Source organism: Doryrhamphus excisus, linkage group LG17 (genome assembly GCF_037039965.1).
Source record: "Doryrhamphus excisus strain RoL-2023G ecotype Guam linkage group LG17, RoL_Dexc_Guam_v1.1, whole genome shotgun sequence".
Lineage (NCBI taxonomy): Eukaryota > Metazoa > Chordata > Actinopteri > Syngnathiformes > Syngnathidae > Doryrhamphus > Doryrhamphus excisus.
Window position 1 is genome coordinate 3,707,777 of NC_136373.1, and position 18,015 is coordinate 3,725,791.

An 18,015-nucleotide genomic window follows, 5' to 3' on the forward strand; every position below is an offset into this window, starting at 1 on the left:
CTAAAAATATATATATATTTTTTTCATCACCCACGTGACTGCTGCTGAGCCACTCATTGTGCGGTCAAAAAGAAATGTAGCTAAGAAGATAATAATAATGTTTTAATGTTTATACAGAAGCATTATTGCACAATGAACAGGCCTCCTCAACGTCCGGCTAACATAAATCACAATAATGATAAAAAAACTGATAACAATACAATGTATTATAAACATGGTGAGTTTAAAAGTGGTAAACACTCATAAACACACATGATGATGCCTTCATGTTAAAATCTAAGCCCCGCCTTCTCTCTCTTCTAACTCCAGGGTGGGATCTCCTCTCCGAACTTGGCGCTGTGGGCTGCATTCTTGGCATCAAATACGACCTGGAGGCACAAATGACGTCAATGATCAACAATGGCGGGGGAACATATGTGAGTGATGATGATGATGATGATCACCTGATTGTGCACGTAGGCCTCGCACACGTAACACCACACGGAAAGGTCACAAAAGCTCAGCACCACGGGATGTTGTGATGTCACACCGTGCATCAACATGTGCTCGTTCACGTAGCGCCCACACGCCACCTGATGCGGAAAATGTGACATCATCACCTTGTCATGTGACATGCAGTGTTGATATTGTGTTTGTACATAATACCATAGTCTATATACATTTAACATACAAGTTATTTATTATTAATTTTATCATCGGTTTTAGTACTGTAGTAGTTTTGGGTGGGGGTGGGGGTCACCTGGTAGCAGGTGAGACAGATCCAGTTCTCGGCCTCCGAGCCACAGTCCTGACAAGGCAGGAAGACATCGATACCTAGATAGATGCACACTTTATTTATCCAGTAGCTAACATGCTAACGACTAGCATACTTGCACAATGAGCTACTACCTGATGGTGGGAGGGGCTTGACCTCATCCAGGTGAGGACACCAGGACAGAGGGTCTACCACGTACATGGCGGCCTGCAAGCGTACGTGCACACACGTTAGAAACTCATGTCGCTGCTGCTGTCAAAATAAAAGTACTGTAGTAATAAAAGTTCTGACTCCGCCCATCTCAGCTCCGCAAATCAGCTCCAGAGTCCCCTGAGGTTTGGACCAACCACACGCTCCCTCTGGCTCGTCTCCCAGGGCAACCGTTGTTGACGCTGCAGCATCAACCTGAGCACGTCGAGAAAACTTTCATGGCAGGAAATCAGAAATAAAAGGAGGGGGGAAGGAGGCGGAGCCTGTGAGATCAATTAACGTTGAGTTAAGTGGAATTTACCTGAGGCGGCGAGCTCTCTGCTGATTGACTCCGCTCAGGAGACACCGGACATGACTCCGCCTTTGCGTACTCGTCACAGTGGACATCGGACCTGCCCACCGGAGTGGAAGTGGAAGAGGTCTGACTGAGGTCCAAGCTGGCCAATCCCTGTGTGAGCTGGTCCAGACTACACTGCGCCTGATTGGACAATGTAAACAATGTAAACACTTAAAGGGGCCATGCTGTGTTTGATTAGCGCCATATTGCATATTATTGCTATTACGTTTGTGTTCTCCGGTCCCACAGGAAGTTTATCTGGACCGCTCTGTCTCGACTTCCTGCCTTTGCTTTGGCGACTTCGTTTCTCATGTGACTTCGGGGAAGGTACGGCTGCTCGAACGGAGTCTGGGACTGAGGTGAAAGGTCGGTATTAAATAAAAGCTAACAAATGTAGGTGTGGCTTATGCACTCCTCTCACTGTGTATCCTTAGCGACTTCCAGTAAGGGGCGTGGTGGCGGATGACCTCGTTGATGGTTGTCACGGCATTGCGGTGAGGCGGGGGCCGGGGTATCAGCAGTGAAGGCGGGGGGTCGCCGAGCAACACGCTTGTACACATGGCCATGGATTCGGAGATGGACGTCAAGTTGTAACCGCCCTAAAAAGAGATGTCACTTCCTCTTCGTCTTCACCTTCACCGGTCATGGATCTCTGATCAGCTGACTTACCTCGAGTATGAGCAAGACCCGCCCCCCGGCCAATGACATCAGCATGTGCGTGAGGTGGGCGTAGCCCTCTGGGGTCACATTGTAACCGCCAAGAGGGTCTCCTCGTGCAGCGTCAAATCCAGCTGACACCAGCACCACACTGGGGTTGAACTGTAGTCACATGATTCTTCATGAGTCCCGTGTGTGTGTGTGTGTGTGTGTGTGTGTGTGTGTACCTCAGAAGCAATCGGCATGACGATATGGTGGAAGGCGGCAAGATACTCGGCGTCTCCCATTCGCCCGCCACTCCACCCCACATTGACGTTGAATCCGGCCCCCTCTGCCACGCCCACCCTGCCGGGAGCGGCGTCCTCCGAGGACGGGAAAAACGTTCCGTTGTCGTAGCGATGGAGTGATACATACAGGACGCTGGAAACAGGAAGTGAAGATAATAACACATTTCTGTCACTTGAATCGACTTCCTCACCTGCTGTCGTCCTCAAACATGTGCTGGGTGCCGTTGCCGTGGTGAACGTCCCAGTCTAGGATAAGCACGCGTACAGGTGCATGCTGGGAGATCTTCTGAGCGTAGCGAGCGGCGAGCGCTGCTGTGTTGAAGAAACAAAAACCACATGCGGAGTCTCTTTCTGCGTGATGGCCTGGTGGACGCACAATGGCCACGCCGTTCCTCACCTGCACACACACACACACACACACACACACACATATATACACACACCAGACTGACTATGAAGACTCGGACCAGGGAGCCTAAGGTCCAGCTAGTTTTATACCTGTCCATTCAGGATGTGGTCCAGAATATTGAAGCAGCTTCCAACAGCCAACATGGCCGACTGGAAGCTCTGATTGTTGATGTAGATGGAGTTGTATTCCTGTCCGAGCTTATGCAGATCCCTCGCCTTCATCGTGGATGTGGACTTCATATGCTGGATGTAGTCCGCACTGCACACACACACACACAAAGTCATCTTTCAGAGATCAATCACGTGATTGGTTTCTTCTCAGACCAAGCAACATGGACGCCATGACTTACGTGTGACACATCGAAAGCTCCTCCTCGGTGGCGAAACGTGCTGGGATGCGTTGACAGCGATCCACCAGTCCGAGTTGCTGATGCTTGGAGAAGATCTTGAAGATTCTTTGAGGCTGTTCAGGATGATGCCTGCACGTGATGACGCGGGACGGTGAGCGACTAAACTCCGTAAAAAAAAAAACCACACACACACCTACCTGTCCCACATGTTGAGATGCTCCATCATCCTCTCGTCGTATACCAGGCCGGTTGCCATGACAACAGGCACACACAGACTCTCCGGTTTCTCTTCTTTGGCCGCTGTTCTGATGACATGCCCCTCAGCAAGCCCCGCCCCCTCTATAGTGGATACAATAATACAGAGCTAAAAAACACTGTCATTATTAATCTATAAATACTTCAATATTTAATAATTGTCCATACAGTATTACTGAGTGTGTGTTTTACCCAGTACTTGCAAGGAGATCCAGTATGGATAAAGAGCTGAGATGGTCTCAGAGATGGATTTCAGAGCGCTAACCCAAAAAAGGTTTGGTTAGCTTACAGTTAGCTAGTTATTTTATTTACATGTCTTTTACATGATAAATATTATTAACTTTTAAATGCAACCGTTGTACAGGTACCTGTCGGATGGGGCGGTAGGCGGAGTCATAGGGACACAGGCTCCTCCCACAAGAGCTTGAACACAAGCAGCCACGCCCTCTGCCGTTGCCTTCAGGTTATAACCTCCCTGAACGCAAACGGACAAGACTTCAGCTAACGGTTGACACGTGAGTTTGGACGTCTTCACGTTGTCAATGTTTTACCTCCAAAGCGAGAATGAGTCTGCCTTCTGCCAAAGACATCAGCATGTGTGTGAGTGTGTAGAAACACTGAGGACTCACGCACATCTGACCCTGAACACAACACACAAACACACCATTTATTGTCGCTGAAACTATTATGGATTGAGATGTTGTTGCGTACCTTCGGATCCCCGAGTGCGGCATCAAAACCAGCGCAGACCAGAACCAGCTCCGGGTGAAACTTAACACATACAACAAGTAAAAAAAAAAGTTTTAACCAGACTGCGTGAGGTCAAAGGTCATCTTACATGCATTACCTCGTAGGCAACGGGTAGCAGCAGTCGCTGGAACGCACACACGTAGTCGGCATCGCTTATTCCTGTCTAAACAAGCACATGAAGTAGGCAGGGTTTTATTTTGAAAGGGTTTATAAAGCACAAAGAAGTACTGGACTGGACTTACCGTGTTCCAGGGCAGGTTAATGTTTCGTCCCTCGGCGGCGCCACCGCCCACAAAACTACTGTCTGACTCGGGAAGGTGAGGCCAGAACGCTCCCTGTTCAAACCTGTGCATGCTCACGTACACTACGCTGATACACACACACACACAGTTTAAGAATTTAAGAATTTACCAGTATGATGGGTGAGGACTCACCTGGGGTCGTCCTGAAAAACATACTGGACACCTTGACCATGATGAACATCCCAGTCCACGATCAACACCCTAACACACACACACACACACACACACACACATAGGATCCATAAGTTAATGTAAATTATGTACCATCTGATCAAAAAGCATTTAATTGTGCCGCTTGCCCTCGCTCATAATGATGTCACAACATGACTTTCTATATAGGTTGTCATGACAACCCCGTACAGTAGATGGCAGGGTTAACTTATCAACACACCGAATATAACTGACTCGCTCTTGCATGATTATGCATTCGTTCATTCATTCATTTTCTACCGCTTATCCTCATGAAAGGCGGGGTACACTCTGGACTGGTGGCCAGCCAATCACAGGGCACATATAGACAAACAACCATTCACACTCACATTCATACCTATGGACAATTTGGAGTCGCTAATTAACCTAGCATGTTTTTGGAATGTGGGAGGAAACCGGAGTACCCGGAGAAAACCTCCACACAGAGATGGCCGAAGGTGGAATTGAAATGAACTCGAGTCTCTAAGCAGTGAGGCCTGTGCGCTAACCACTTGACCACCATGCAGCCGCATTTGTTCATAATTCATTCATTCATTTTCTACCGTTTTTCCTCACGAGGGTCGCGGGGGTTGCTGAAGCCTATCAAAGCTGTCTTCGGGCGAGATGTGGGGTACACCCTGGACTGGTGGCCAGCCAATCCCAGGGCACATATAGACAAACAACCATTCACACTCACATTCATACCTATGGACAATTTGGAGTCGCCAATTAACCTAGCATGTTTTTGAAACCCACGCATGCACGGGGAGAACATACAAACTCCACACAGAGATGGCCGATGGTGGAATTGAACTTGGGTTTCTTAGCTGTGAGGCCTGCACGCTAACCACCCGACCACCGTGCAACCGCATTTTTTTCACCATTCAATAATTCACATTGCCCTCCCATGTTATCCCAATGTGTCTTGTGAATGAATGAAAAATAGACCAACCTGTTGACTTTGTGTTTCATTTGTGCATAACGAGCAGCAACGGCCACATTGTTGAAAAAGCAAAAACCGTTGGACTCTTCAGCCTGAGCGTGATGTCCCGGTGGCCTGTCACACACACAGACACACACACACACACACACACAAACAGTTCAGACAACAGAAATATAAAAGCGATGGCTAGATGTGTAACCAAAATGAACCAGACAAAATACCTGACGACAGCAAATCCGTTCCTGAGGTGAGACGTCAACACCTGGTCTACCAGCTGGAGCACTGAACCGACTGCCAATATGGACGCCTGGAAGGTCTCCTGCGGCACACACGTACTATGTTTGTAGCATGTGTGTGTTTGTACAGTAAATGTGTTTGTGTGTGTCCTTACTGGATGGAAATAGACAGAATCATATTTGTCAGACAGGTTATGTAATTCTGTCTCGGACATTGTCTGAGTGGATTTCATCAACTCAATGTAATCGTTCCTGCAGGGAATGCACATGATCAAAGCAAAGTGGATTGTAAATGTTTGTTGTTGGTCCATCTTTTGCTAACACTCACGTGTGCACGAGAAGAAGTTCTTCATCAGTGGCTGCTCTGGCCTGAAAAATGTGCACACACACACAATTAGGACATCATAAAGGACAGTTTTGTGAAGAAAACAAACACTCACCTGCACTCGAACACAACGAGACAACAGTTCTTGCTTATCCAGCTCCTCCATGATGGACGTTACTCTGTCTGGACTCTCTGGATGACTACACAACACGGGTATCGTTTAGAAGTCATGAGATTTTACATTTTACATTCATAAACAAGTCATGTCAGATGAGCTAACCTGGTCTCCCATAGGTTCTGATGACACTTGAAGGTCTCAGAGTAGACCAAACCTGTCCCAGTGGCAGATGCCCTGCTAGATAGGTCCTACACAAAAACACACAAATTCACTCACACGCTCCAAAACAGTTAAAAAAAAGTGTTTCTACTCACCAGCTGCTGTAGTTGGACTTGCAGCTCCTTGTCTCGCTCTTCCTGGCTCTTCGCCATCCTCCCTTTCTTCTTCACCTCCTTCAGGTTGCCTCCTTTTGGCCTCTGTTTGTCTCCTTGGACCCCGCCTCCCTGTTTATGCGCAAGACATCTAGTTACACTTTCATAATGAATGATACATTTGTAGTTATTAACAAGCTCTTGTTGTATGACTGACAGGTTAATGTGTCACTCATCTGTCAAACCCTTCACCAAAACGTGTTGAGCAAGTAAACATGCACACGTGAGCAACCTGAGGGGACAGACGAGGAGATCTCCGGACTGACTTGAGTCCACATCCTGAAGCTGGAAGATCTGGTCCGGAAGACATCTTTGAGCCAACTCACCTGGGTTATAACAAACACATTAATAAATAACTTGTATCGTTATTACAGTGTTATTACTGCAGTATTATCACTTCAAACACCTCATTTCACGTCACAACATCACATAATGGCAAAACCTACATACCGGCGGTTGTAAACACATCAAATTAGACAGAATTAGTTAACGTCCATTACACAGGCGTGAACACATTCATATTCATTTACAAAGATAAACACAAAAACAATCATGAACGGACTTACAGTATTTTCTTACAGTATTTTTTAGATGTACCACAGAGCGCCGATTGCAACGGTCGTCGCACCCAAATGACGTCACAACGGAGTCGCGCCAGCCATTGGCATCGTTTGATGTGTGTTTTTTTTTTTTTGCGATTATAAGAAATTTTAACATACTTTCATTTATCCCAAAACGTAACAGTATTTATTGCTACATGACTAAGTGGTTATGAAAACAATTTGCGTTTCAGTTATTTCAGCCTGTTTTATATTTGCAAAATTATGTAATAATTATATCAATATTTTACTATTTTTGTAAATAGCAAATGTCACAAATAAGAATGTACATTTGTGTTCGGTAAAATAACAGTTTTTCTAGCTAGTTGCTTTATTCTGAAAAGGAGGAAGTGGCTTGATGACCTCGGTAAGCAGTCCCCGGATGTTGAAGCGGAAGAAAAAACACAACAAGCGAAATAGCAATGGCTCCTACGGCTACTGCTAATGTTAATACGAATACTACCGGTAACGTGGAGCAGAAGGTGTTACAGTATGAGAAGTTTATTGACGAAGTGCTGAAGAAAGATTTACAGTAAGAAACGTGTCACTGTCGTGTAGTGTTAGTTACATTTCCATGCTGTGTTAGTTTCTCTGATAAACTCACGTATGCTACGATGGCTGTTAAACCTGCTTCTACTTAATGTTGTTTATGAAGGTCAATGAACAACATACATCGACATACATGTCCTTGTGGAAGTGGTCGTTATTAGAGACTGGCAGAAAGTTGGACTGTCCCTTTAAGCTCGACAGTCGCTTGTTACATACTTGTATGTGTATCTGTTATTGTTTTTTAGGACAGTAATGGAGCAGAGAGATGCAGTTTATAATCAAATATCTCAGTACCTGCAGTTGAAGAACACCATACAGAGTTTGCAGGTATGCACACACACGACACTGAAAGTGTCATGCGTGTATTTTACATGTACTGTATGTTGTTGTGTGTGGGCAGGAGACAGGCTCTAAGCGCCTCAAGACAGATGTTGACCTGGGATGTAACTTCTACGTTCAGGCGGAAGTGTAAGTTCTTCCATTTAAATCACAAAGTGAAGGGGTGAACCTTATTTTGCTTTAGAGGGGACCTATTATGCTTTTTTCCATTTTTCTGACCTGTAAATTTTGTTAGAATGTTGTATTATCGTATTCAACGATGCCAAAATTTCAGATAATGGTTTTTGCATTTGGAAGTGAGCCCTGAAAGAAGATTTTCCCAATACCGGACCTTCTTATACAGGCTTTCCTGGGGACAAAGTCGAGCTTTGCTCTCATCCCGCGCTTCTGTGCTGTTTCACTGCTCTGATTTCACCATGTTGGCATGGCGCTAACGCTAATGGCCTCCAAGAAAAGAGGCAAACATCAGCCAGAAGCGGTTGGAGTTTGAGATTCCAGGTGAGGAGAAACAGTGGATGATTTGTGAACACAGGCGAAACTGGACTATCCGCCTATCCACCAAACTATTGCTGAAACCTGATTGGTCCCGAAACCACAATTGGTGGATCTACACAAGTTTTTTTAAACCCGGATAGTCCTGCAAAAATTGTCAACATTTTCTACACTCAATAAGCGCGGACCCACGTTGCCACTCTTTGGAAAGTCAGGGGTCTCCAGCCAGTAGCATTAGCTACCAGTAGCTTTTAACCACTTTTAAAGTAGCTCTCCAAAGTGTTTATTCATTTATTATCAACTCCTATACCAACAGAATTAGAAAGTGGAGTTCGGCAGTAGTCCGGAAGTCCTCAGTAGTGCTTGAGAGTGTGATTAATCACAGTGGAGTGGGCGTGATGTGTGGCGGGCCGCGGGTGGAAAAAATTAAAACAGATACAGCTGCAATAGGTACAGATTCTGGAAAACCTTGAAAGCTTTCTGTTGGGGTTATCGTGTGTAGCTGCTCTACAGGAGTCCACAACACAATACAAAGAGCCGAAAAATGAACATAACAGGTCCCCTTTAAATGATGTCAAATGAGTTACACTACAGTGTGCGCCCCTGATTGTTCCCATCTCCCCCAGTGCGGATTCTTCCAGGATCTTCGTGTTGGTGGGATTTGGCTTCTTCGTTGAGATGGACCACTCGGAAGCTCTGTGCTTCATCGACAAGAAGACGAGTCAGCTCACATCGTCAGTGAAAACTCTGTATTTGAAAGCAAATACCAGACAGGAAGCTTTTTTTTGTGTGTGTTAAGCTACTTTTGGGATATTTGCCTGCTAGCTTGTGTCCGTTGTTCCTCATGCAAGATGCCGCCCTGTCATGCTAATGCAGCGTGTGTGTGTTTTAGCTTCACGGATCAGCTGACAAAAGACGCTGCTAAAATTAAAGCAAACATCCGCATGGTGCTGGAGGTCAGTTCTTTCTTCACACATTTATTGGAAACTTGTGTGTTCATTTTTATTGGTAAATGTCTGCCGTCTTTTCGTCATTCAGGGTCTGCGAGAACTTCAGGGCCTCACAGAGCTTCCAGAACACAGCAGAAGAGAAGTCTTCTAGATGTTTCCTCTTTCCTCTGTGACCCCATCCCACATTGCTGTCCAGGACCTGCTAATGGTGACAGTGTCATCAATTCAGTGGTTCTTCTACTGTACCAAGGTGTCGTTGGATGTATCCGGGACACAGGCAGGAGAAGGACATAGGTGTCCTGTTAGGTCATCATCTGGATATAATCTATCCAATGGTGCGACAAGACATGGCTTCACATGTCCAGTTGCCCTGGCAACAAGAAAATTGACAGAAGCTTGCTCACATTTTTGCTCATTTCTGTTTTCTTCAGCAGCTTTAAAAGCAACTTTTTGTTGTACATTGAGTCTGATGCTGATAAAGTCATGAAGTGTTGTTTTCATTTCAATTGAGTTTTCAGATTATTAATCATCTGTTGTGTGTAACCACAGTGACATATTTATCATAAGAATCAAGAATCAATAAATGTTTACTTTTTTGGGGGAAAAAATTACTTGGCAGCAGACTACCTCCTTTTGTATCGTGCAGACGTAATTGTATGGTTGTCACTGAGTCAAGTTAGCCAAAACTACCGGACCTCGTGTTAAGATGATTATTAATAATTAAATAAAGCCGTCAATTGTATTGTATTTACGAATATTTACGAGTATTTAGTATAATTTGTAGTCAAACCAATGAAACAACGGGATCCAAATTCATCAAGAGCAGTCTATACATACAGTACAACGTGGAACTGCGTGACACTTAACACTCTTACTTTGAAAATAACGAACGGAAGCTTGAGTGTTTTGCGCTAAGCCTTTGACGCAGGTAAAAAAAGTGAGTAGGCGTTCGTCCAAACAGGAAGGCGCCGAGAAAAACAATCGAGCGATATAATTGTTGTTTATTTGTGACCGAGTTCCAGTAAACAAACGGGAGTATTCTACAAACTACTTTTTATCGCTTCCGGAGGAGTTTTGGAGGCTCTCGGTTGAAGTCCGTGGCTGCAGCCCACAGTGGTGTTGGTGGGCTGACGCACACTCGAGAGGCGGGGGCGCTGTCACTGGGCTAAACTAAGCTAAGTTAGCTAGCTAGCTGTGTGTACGCTAAGCTAACATACATCTCAATGAAACCTCAATCGCTTTATGGAGTCTAAAGAAAACTCTCCGCCCAATGTAATGTTTGAATAACCGACGTGGAATACACCAGGAGGACATTCTGGTAAAAATTCAGTTAGCATAGCAGCTAGTTAGCTCTCGTTAGCGCTTGTCAACACATTGTGGAGACGCGCAGAGGAAAACAAGTCGCTCGACACGCTCACACTAAAGTGTAAAAAAAAACAACAACAACACCGAACGTGCATTAGTTTTCGACTAAACGCGTAGAGTACTTTTTATTGACCCTTTCAATTTTCATTTTTTTTAAGTTAACTTGTAATTTGGTTGTTAGAATGGGGGCTGCAGAGCCCGGCAGCGGCGCCCTGGAGCCGTTACATAACAGCCGCAAGTCCGCCGACAAGCTGCCTCTCTGACAGCTGCAAACACACACACACACACACACACACAGAAGAGCTAACACAAGAAGAAGAAGAAGAAGACAAAAAGCAACATGGAGGAGCTGTGAGACTGCTGGTGTACATGGATAACATTTTCACCAAGATGGATTCCAACCCTCTCATCAACGGTAAGTACTGTATGTGGCTGGTTTTGTGTGTGTGCGTGTGTGCGCGCGCGCGCGTGTTTTTTTTTTTTGCAACAGGTTTGGCCTACAGTTGGCGTGCATGTTGCAGCTGGAAGGTTGTTGTCATGAGACTGGAAGCCTTTATTACTGCATTTTATTGTGATCTTTGAACACACAGACAACATCGTTGTGCAGCCATCTCATGTCCTTTGCTAATTTGTCATGTCACCAGAAGATAACCGCATAGTTCAATTGTGTACACGTTGTGTTCATTTGTCATCTTTTTATTATTATTATGGGATGACAGACTGTTGAAGAGGAAAAGAAGCGATGAACTTTAAGCTTTCATGCTTGTTACTATGGTAACAGCTGCTGGTCACTTCAGCCAGTCAGTGCAGCAAAGGGGCGGATTCACCTTAATGACTACTGTATTTCTTTTACTGCAGAGAGTACCAGCATTAAAGTGTTAATACTGTAACCCCAACTGAAAAGCCAGCATTTGACAGACAGTACAAATTGCCTGTGAGAAAATACATATCATATCAATTCCACAACTTTACAGAGTGAAATATGACATTCATTCATTCATTCATTTTCTACCGCTTTTTCCTCACAAGGGTCGCGGGGGTGCTGGAGCCTATCCCAGCTGTCTTTGGGCGAGAGGCGGGGTACACCCTGGACTGGTCGCCAGCCAATCACAAGGCACATATAGACAAACAAGCATTCACACTCACATTCATACCTATGGACAATTTGGAGTCGCTAATTAACCTAGCATGTTTTTGGAATGTGGGAGGAAACCGGAGTACCCGGAGAAAACCCACACATGCACGGGGAGAACATGCAAACTCCACACAGTGATGGCCAAGGGTGGAATTGAACCCTGGTCGCCTCGCTGTGAGGTCTGAGCGCTAACCACTAGTCGCCGTGCCGCCCTGAAATATGACAAAGGGAATATTGCATCCGTTCATTTTCTATGCCACTTATATTCACTATGGAGCCTATCCCAGCTGACTTCAGGCGAGAGGTGGGGTACACCCTGGACTGGTTGCCAGCCAATCACAGGGCACATATAGACAAACAACCATTCACACTCACATTCATACCTATGGACAATTTGGAATTGCCAATTAACCTAGCATGTTTTTGGAATGTGGGAGAACATGCAAACCTCACACAAAGATACCCAAGCAGAGAATCAAACCCAGGTCTCAAACTAATGCATGTAGTTCCTGTCATTGAAGAGCCTGTTTCTTCATCTGGACAGCAGGTGGCGGTTTTGTTGACGATGTGGAGTCAGCATTTTGTTTACATTTGCCGTCCGCTTTATAAACATGTGTGCTGTGGCAAAGACCGTTACAGCCACCTCATGGGAAAAACCTGGAATGACTCGGGAAACGTAGGCATCTATTTGAGGAAATTTGAGGACCAATAACCCCTCACTCACATGTGACCACGCCCACCAACATCCATCACACAGGCATACAAATATTTACAATATTTTTTTATTTTAAAACTGAAGTGTTTTCGAACAGACCAACAGGGCCATTGTTTCTCTAGTGAGTGTCCATGAAAGGTTGCCATGGCAACATTTCCATGGTGATTGATAGGTTACTTGCATAACCACTCAGCCAATGACAATGTGCCTCATTTGCATATGTAAGTCTCTTTATGTTCCACTTTGAGGAGTCTGCGTGCGCCTGTGTACTTTAAACAGCAATACATACATCATCATTCTTAGCATACTATTGATTTTTGCATTATGTGTACCATGTGCCTGGCAGCCATGGACCCTTCCATCACGCTCTGGCAGTTCTTGCTCCACCTGCTGGACGACCAGCGTCAGCGTCACCTGATCTCGTGGACGGGCGAGGATGGCGAGTTCAAACTGCTGGACGCGGAAGAAGTGGCTCGCCTGTGGGGACTCCGCAAGAACAAACACAACATGAACTACGACAAACTCAGCCGCGCGCTGCGTTACTATTACGATAAGGTATTATTATACTGTATTACTCAACACTACCACATGATGCTAAGGAAATAGGATATTATTTCGACTACATAGTACTTTTTTCCACTTCCTGTTGTTGTTTCAGAACATCATCAAGAAGGTGAGCGGACAAAAGTTTGTGTACAAGTTTGTCAGCCAGCCTGACCCCTCCTTGCCTGATGGGACACGTACCCCTGAAGAAGGCCAAAGGAGGGACAACGGTGACACCAATGGGCAATCAAAAGGTGTCGGGGGCGGGACGTCCAACTGTCAGTCAAAGAGCATAGCTCAGGTGCACAGACTCATCGATGTCACGGCAGCGATCAGCGGCTCAACGCTAATTGCATTGATTTTTGTATTGATCGTCAGAAGTCGTCGCCTAGCAGCTCGCAAAAAAGTTCTCGTAACGACTACATGAAGTCTGGCCTGTACTCCACCTTCACCATCCAATCGCTGCAGGCCGTGCCGAATTCTCGACCCGTCAAAGCAGAGCTGATGTTTGACCCTTCATCCAAGCTGGATCGCGCTCCCAGAGAAGTGAGACTCTGACTGGTGTGGGAAATCTCGGACCACCCTTCCTCATGTTCTTCTTCCTCCTCTTTGCTGCAGGGTTCATCGCCGTCAATAGGTGGCGCTATCGATGCTTCTCGCCAGGTGATCGTCACTCATCCTTCACCGTGCCCCACACCTGTTGGAAGCCAACCTCAGACAGCCAACACTCCCAGCCAATCACAGGTCAGTGAGAGAACCGGACCCTGAGTCTACCGTCTTTGGATGTGGTTGCTTCCTGTTAGCATGTAATGTTAGGAAGTACTGACGGTTATTTGTCCTCTCTGTCCCAGAATCCCCCTGGCCCCACACTAAGTGACCCTCCCCACATATACCTCACCAGTGTTCGGGACCCGTCCTCCCTCACCCCGCTGATCCCGCTGGGTCCCGTCGGGGGCTCCGTGAACCCTGCACAGCCGCCACACTCCGCCGCCAGCACACACACGCCACAACCAGAAGACAACGGCGGAGCGGGCAATGTCGCCGGTTTCCCTCACCCGCCACCCGTCTTCGTCATCATTAACCCCCCTCCGTCGCAGCAGCAGCCTGCCGTGGTGCCCACACCGCCCTCTGCCACCCCATCTCTTTCACGGCCTCCTCTGCCCCCCATCGTCATCAAGGAGGAGACTTTGCCCTCTGAGGAGGATCTTCTGGAGATAGGGAGCCTGGAGGAGAAACAGGTGGAGGAGGTGAGGCAGCATCTCCCCTTACATATTGATTTTAGAGTCTGTTGGGGCCCGAGACAAAAATTCACAGGGGGGGGGGCACCTTTGCATTGTTGTAGTAGTTTAAAGTTTGTCAGCCTTAGCAAACAGCACCCTTGCATCCGCACCATGTGATTGGTCATCACCTGACTTTGGTCCATACTTCCTTAGGTTCCTCAGCTCATTTGCGGCACTGGTGAACCACAGCCTCAGCTTGCCATCATAGAAGCCACGCCCCCTCCGGGCATTGACGCCGTGGTTGGAGATCAGCATTCAGGAGGGGAGGAAAAGGACACGCTAACGGGTAACGTGCTAAAAGATACGTTTCTCTCTGTAAAATGTGCATTTGTTACCATTATCATTTCACACATACTCTTATTATTATTATGTTATTACACACACTCTTGTACTATTACTGTTGTGTTATTACACATACTTACCATTACCATTATATTGCTCTTGAGTCCTCATTTTTTCTTAAACAGCAATTGGGAATCAATCAGTGATTATTGTTTTGTGTCTGTGTCTTCCTTGTAGACCCGTCTGTGTCTGTGGTGACATCATCGGCGGCGGCGGCGACCTCAACCTCAGACGTCGTCCCCCCAAAACTAAAGAAGCCACGAGGCTTGGAACTGCCATCGTCCCCCTCCCTGCCTCCCGGCCTCTCCCTGGACAAGGTGCAGTCACGAAGGAGACGCGCGCGCGACATGTAAGCATCGCCTCCAGCTTACGTCCTCACTTCCTGTTGCTTGTTTTGTTCGCAGGTCAACGCCGCTGTCAACAGTTTGCTGGCTCCCGGGTCGGCCACCAACACGCTGACTCCCAGCGTCATAACCTCACACGCTCTGGTACGTGCCTGTCACAGTGCACGGATAGCGTGCAGTTAACTGACTCGGTGACTTGTTTGTCCTCAGACTCCCGTCCTATTGACTCCCAGTCCGCTTCCCTCCACCATCCACTTCTGGAGCACGCTCAGTCCCATCGCTCCTCGCTCACCCGCCAAGCTCTCCTTCCAGGTGACTAGGAATGGATATATTTTACATATTATTCAATACTGGTGTCAAATCTGGACTTTTGAAATGGTGCCGGTGCTTAAACAGTTGGCAAACCAACAAAAGAGCACCGATAGATCGCTCTAATAAACCACAAGGACGCAAAACACTGTTAATTCGCTGTTAAAGTAAAACGTGCAAAATGTGTGAAAGGTGAACCACGATGTAGCGAGGGAACAATACTGCAATACTATAGATAAAGTTAGGACAAAGTAATAAATTCACTAATATGAAATACATCCATTTTCTATACTGCTTATCATCATGCTGGAGCCTAACACAATACACAATCCCCAGCAAATAAGGAAGTGTGTTACTTGCACCATGTCACCTTCAAGCACCTCCATTGCATGTGGAGTTTAAGGCACCACCGTTTATGTTGCAACCGCAGCGTTTCGGTACACATCCGTACAGGTGACAGCTGGCGACGGACGTTCCTCTAAAGTATGCCATGTTCTGAATAAATGTCTCCTCCAGTTCCCGACAAACGGCAGTAACCAGATGCACATCCCGGCGCTGAGTGTGGATGGTCTCTCCACCCCCGTGGTGCTGTCCCCCGGACCCCAGAAACCCTGAACCTCCTGCTTCCTGGCCTCTTGTTTACGTTGCACGTAGGAGCATTGTCGACCATGCTAAAATCCCAAGATGGCGGCTTCACAGTCATGGTGAAGGACGCTCCCTGTTTTGGAGGACCTAAAGCAAGACTCGCAAGGAGATAAAGGAAAATATTTTTACTGCCTCCTCGTTATTTTTGAGGAAGAAAGGAAGTTGAACACTTTTTGTGGGCTCTTTTCTGCTTATTTATTCCACTTCCTGCTTTCGGCGGACATTTTTTGACAATAATTTGCTCTTGTAATGGTATTGGACGCTGTCTTTTCCTGGAAGGTGAATGCGCTCCTCAGACTTTTAATGATTTTTTTCGTACATTCCTATGAAATTGAATTGTTTGCTTAACAAGGACCTGCCAGGACATCCCTCCCTTCATTCCGTTTAAGGAGCTTCGCTTCCACTACACTTTCTTCAGTTGAACTTGTTACGTGTACGTGCAGCGTGGACACGCCCACTTGCTTGAAACCTACTGTTGATAGCTGTCCCTGAATGCATCATGACCTGGACACCACAACAGCATAAACATGCAGTGCGATGATGATGTTTTCATGCTAGTAGAGCTCTGTGGTTTTCATGGCAACCTGACACTGACTGTTGTTTATGTGTTTGTACGCTTGTGTGTGTATATGACCAGGCTGATTACCAACACACACACACATGAATATTCAGTTTGACCGTGAGTCTGGCAGAAATATTTTTATTTTATTTTTTCAGGGGTGCAGTTAATGGTCCCTTAACCCCCCCACACAAGTGATTGGTTATCAAAGACCTAGAAATTGCACACACGCTCATTGGCACAGGAAGCACCTTCCAAAGATAAGTGCGAAGTGCTCCCCAAAATATCTTACAGCGAGAGTCGCCTTGTGAATGCAGCACTAAGCCATTGTGTTCGACTGTTCTATTTTTCTAGCAGAGAGCTGCTGCTTATTTTGTCTATAAAAAAAGAACAAAAAAAAGCCTTAAAGACACTCTAAAGTCGTCTTTTGCAGTGGGCTTGGCCTACACAAAGCCATTCGTCTTGGAACGTTTTCCTCTCACCAGCAGAACAGGAAGAATGTTTTTATACTGTTGGATTAAGTCCATCCGCCTATGAGACCACATGGTTTTTAGCCTAGATGCTAGCATGTTTGTGTCCACGTTTTCCTGTCACTTTCACAATAAGAGCTTTTGTGTACAAAGTTGAAGTTAATGAAAATATTGTGTATGGAGATGTTTCATGCCCAGAGTCTCTTTGATCCTGCCCTTCTTTGCCTGTCATTGGCTGAGGAGTTATTGATACAAAGGGGCGGGGCTTGACTATTTTTATTGTTGGTATTTACTGGAAACATAAAGAAGATATTTTTTATTGATGTTTTTTTCTCTCTCTGGTGTTTGTTAATGTTGTACAGATGTCTCCTTTTCTATCACACACACACACAGGTAGGGGGTGCGGTGTAATAAAAGTGTCAATCAGAGCTGCTGTTGCTCTTCATCACTTCAGAAAGTCAACATTCATGTTGGAGCATCACTATGATATATAAGTAAAGGTTCACTCTGTCGTCATGGTAACCAGATATGTGAATATTGATAATTTGCCAAGATCCACGCTGCATGTGGAGAAAAGACAATGACATCACTGATTTTTGTGGGACATGATGTCACCATCTTTTTTTTTTTTCTACTGTCCTGCGGGTGGCGCGCTCAAGACACAAGAAAGGTTGGCTTAGCTGGTTGAAAGTCACGTGATGATTGAAAGTCACGTGGTTGTGACACACGTGTCTTCATCTTAATGACACGAAATGTGCTCTAATGCTTGTAAAGATGATTGGACATTTAATGGGCGTACAAAGCAGGAGAATCTGGAGCATGACGTCATGTAGAAGAGCTCTCATTGGTCCGCTGCTTGGTGGCACGTGACGCTCCACGGCCAAGAC

The 18,015-nt window shown here is 46.0% G+C and overlaps 3 protein-coding genes across 5 annotated transcripts; 2 read left to right on the forward strand and 1 right to left on the reverse strand.

The window, feature by feature from the left end:
• Positions 1-101: 101 nt before the first annotated feature.
• On the reverse strand, positions 102-7,135 carry hdac6 (histone deacetylase 6). 2 transcript variants are annotated; one of them, XM_058084958.2, is made up of 30 exons: positions 7,059-7,135; positions 6,725-6,818; positions 6,436-6,564; positions 6,284-6,369; positions 6,119-6,203; positions 6,007-6,047; positions 5,834-5,930; positions 5,664-5,761; positions 5,452-5,556; positions 4,443-4,511; positions 4,251-4,377; positions 4,106-4,171; positions 3,970-4,029; positions 3,810-3,899; positions 3,627-3,733; positions 3,451-3,518; positions 3,201-3,342; positions 3,004-3,132; positions 2,744-2,912; positions 2,437-2,642; positions 2,186-2,378; positions 1,971-2,120; positions 1,723-1,900; positions 1,528-1,655; positions 1,266-1,442; positions 1,046-1,159; positions 889-961; positions 740-813; positions 444-572; positions 102-368 (listed from the first exon to the last, which is right to left on the reverse strand). In XM_058084958.2, exons 2-30 carry the CDS (start codon positions 6,800-6,802, stop codon positions 300-302), a joined length of 3,237 nt encoding a protein of 1,078 aa, XP_057940941.2. In that variant the 5' UTR covers positions 6,803-6,818; positions 7,059-7,135; the 3' UTR covers positions 102-299. The 2 variants fall into 2 exon arrangements, with proteins under 2 accessions (XP_057940941.2, XP_078654423.1); XM_078798297.1 differs by having other exon boundaries at positions 7,072-7,128.
• A 203-nt stretch (positions 7,136-7,338) lies between these two features.
• uxt (ubiquitously-expressed, prefoldin-like chaperone) lies at positions 7,339-10,038 on the forward strand. Its single transcript, XM_058084972.2, has 6 exons — positions 7,339-7,623; positions 7,886-7,967; positions 8,041-8,108; positions 9,098-9,205; positions 9,364-9,427; positions 9,510-10,038. Exons 1-6 carry the CDS (start codon positions 7,514-7,516, stop codon positions 9,570-9,572), a joined length of 495 nt encoding a protein of 164 aa, XP_057940955.2. The 5' UTR covers positions 7,339-7,513; the 3' UTR covers positions 9,573-10,038.
• Positions 10,039-10,318: 280 nt separating this feature from the next.
• On the forward strand, positions 10,319-17,556 carry elk1 (ETS transcription factor ELK1). 2 transcript variants are annotated; one of them, XM_058084962.2, is made up of 11 exons: positions 10,319-11,201; positions 12,983-13,191; positions 13,295-13,480; positions 13,558-13,725; positions 13,798-13,923; positions 14,031-14,426; positions 14,613-14,745; positions 14,979-15,118; positions 15,206-15,289; positions 15,356-15,457; positions 15,971-17,556. In XM_058084962.2, exons 1-11 carry the CDS (start codon positions 11,156-11,158, stop codon positions 16,067-16,069), a joined length of 1,689 nt encoding a protein of 562 aa, XP_057940945.2. In that variant the 5' UTR covers positions 10,319-11,155; the 3' UTR covers positions 16,070-17,556. The 2 variants fall into 2 exon arrangements, with proteins under 2 accessions (XP_057940945.2, XP_057940947.2); XM_058084964.2 differs by having other exon boundaries at positions 13,561-13,725.
• The last annotated feature ends 459 nt before the right edge of the window (positions 17,557-18,015 follow it).

Excerpts from the sequence above, each read along its gene's own strand:
- elk1 (XM_058084962.2), top strand. The coding sequence starts at position 11,156 with ATGGATAACATTTTCACCAAGATGGATTCCAACCCTCTCATCAACG. Across the intron at positions 15,290-15,355 it reads TCATAACCTCACACGCTCTG|ACTCCCGTCCTATTGACTCC; the intron begins GTACGTGCCTGT and ends GTTTGTCCTCAG. Across the intron at positions 15,458-15,970 it reads CCGCCAAGCTCTCCTTCCAG|TTCCCGACAAACGGCAGTAA; the intron begins GTGACTAGGAAT and ends TGTCTCCTCCAG.
- hdac6 (XM_058084958.2), bottom strand. The coding sequence starts at position 6,802 with ATGTCTTCCGGACCAGATCTTCCAGCTTCAGGATGTGGACTCAAGTCA. Across the intron at positions 4,030-4,105 it reads TGCTACCCGTTGCCTACGAG|TTTCACCCGGAGCTGGTTCT; the intron begins GTAATGCATGTA and ends GTATGTGTTAAG. Across the intron at positions 1,443-1,527 it reads TGGGACCGGAGAACACAAAC|GCGCAGTGTAGTCTGGACCA; the intron begins GTAATAGCAATA and ends TTGTCCAATCAG.
- uxt (XM_058084972.2), top strand. The coding sequence starts at position 7,514 with ATGGCTCCTACGGCTACTGCTAATGTTAATACGAATACTACCGGTAAC. Across the intron at positions 7,624-7,885 it reads GTGCTGAAGAAAGATTTACA|GACAGTAATGGAGCAGAGAG; the intron begins GTAAGAAACGTG and ends ATTGTTTTTTAG. Across the intron at positions 7,968-8,040 it reads ACACCATACAGAGTTTGCAG|GAGACAGGCTCTAAGCGCCT; the intron begins GTATGCACACAC and ends GTGTGTGGGCAG.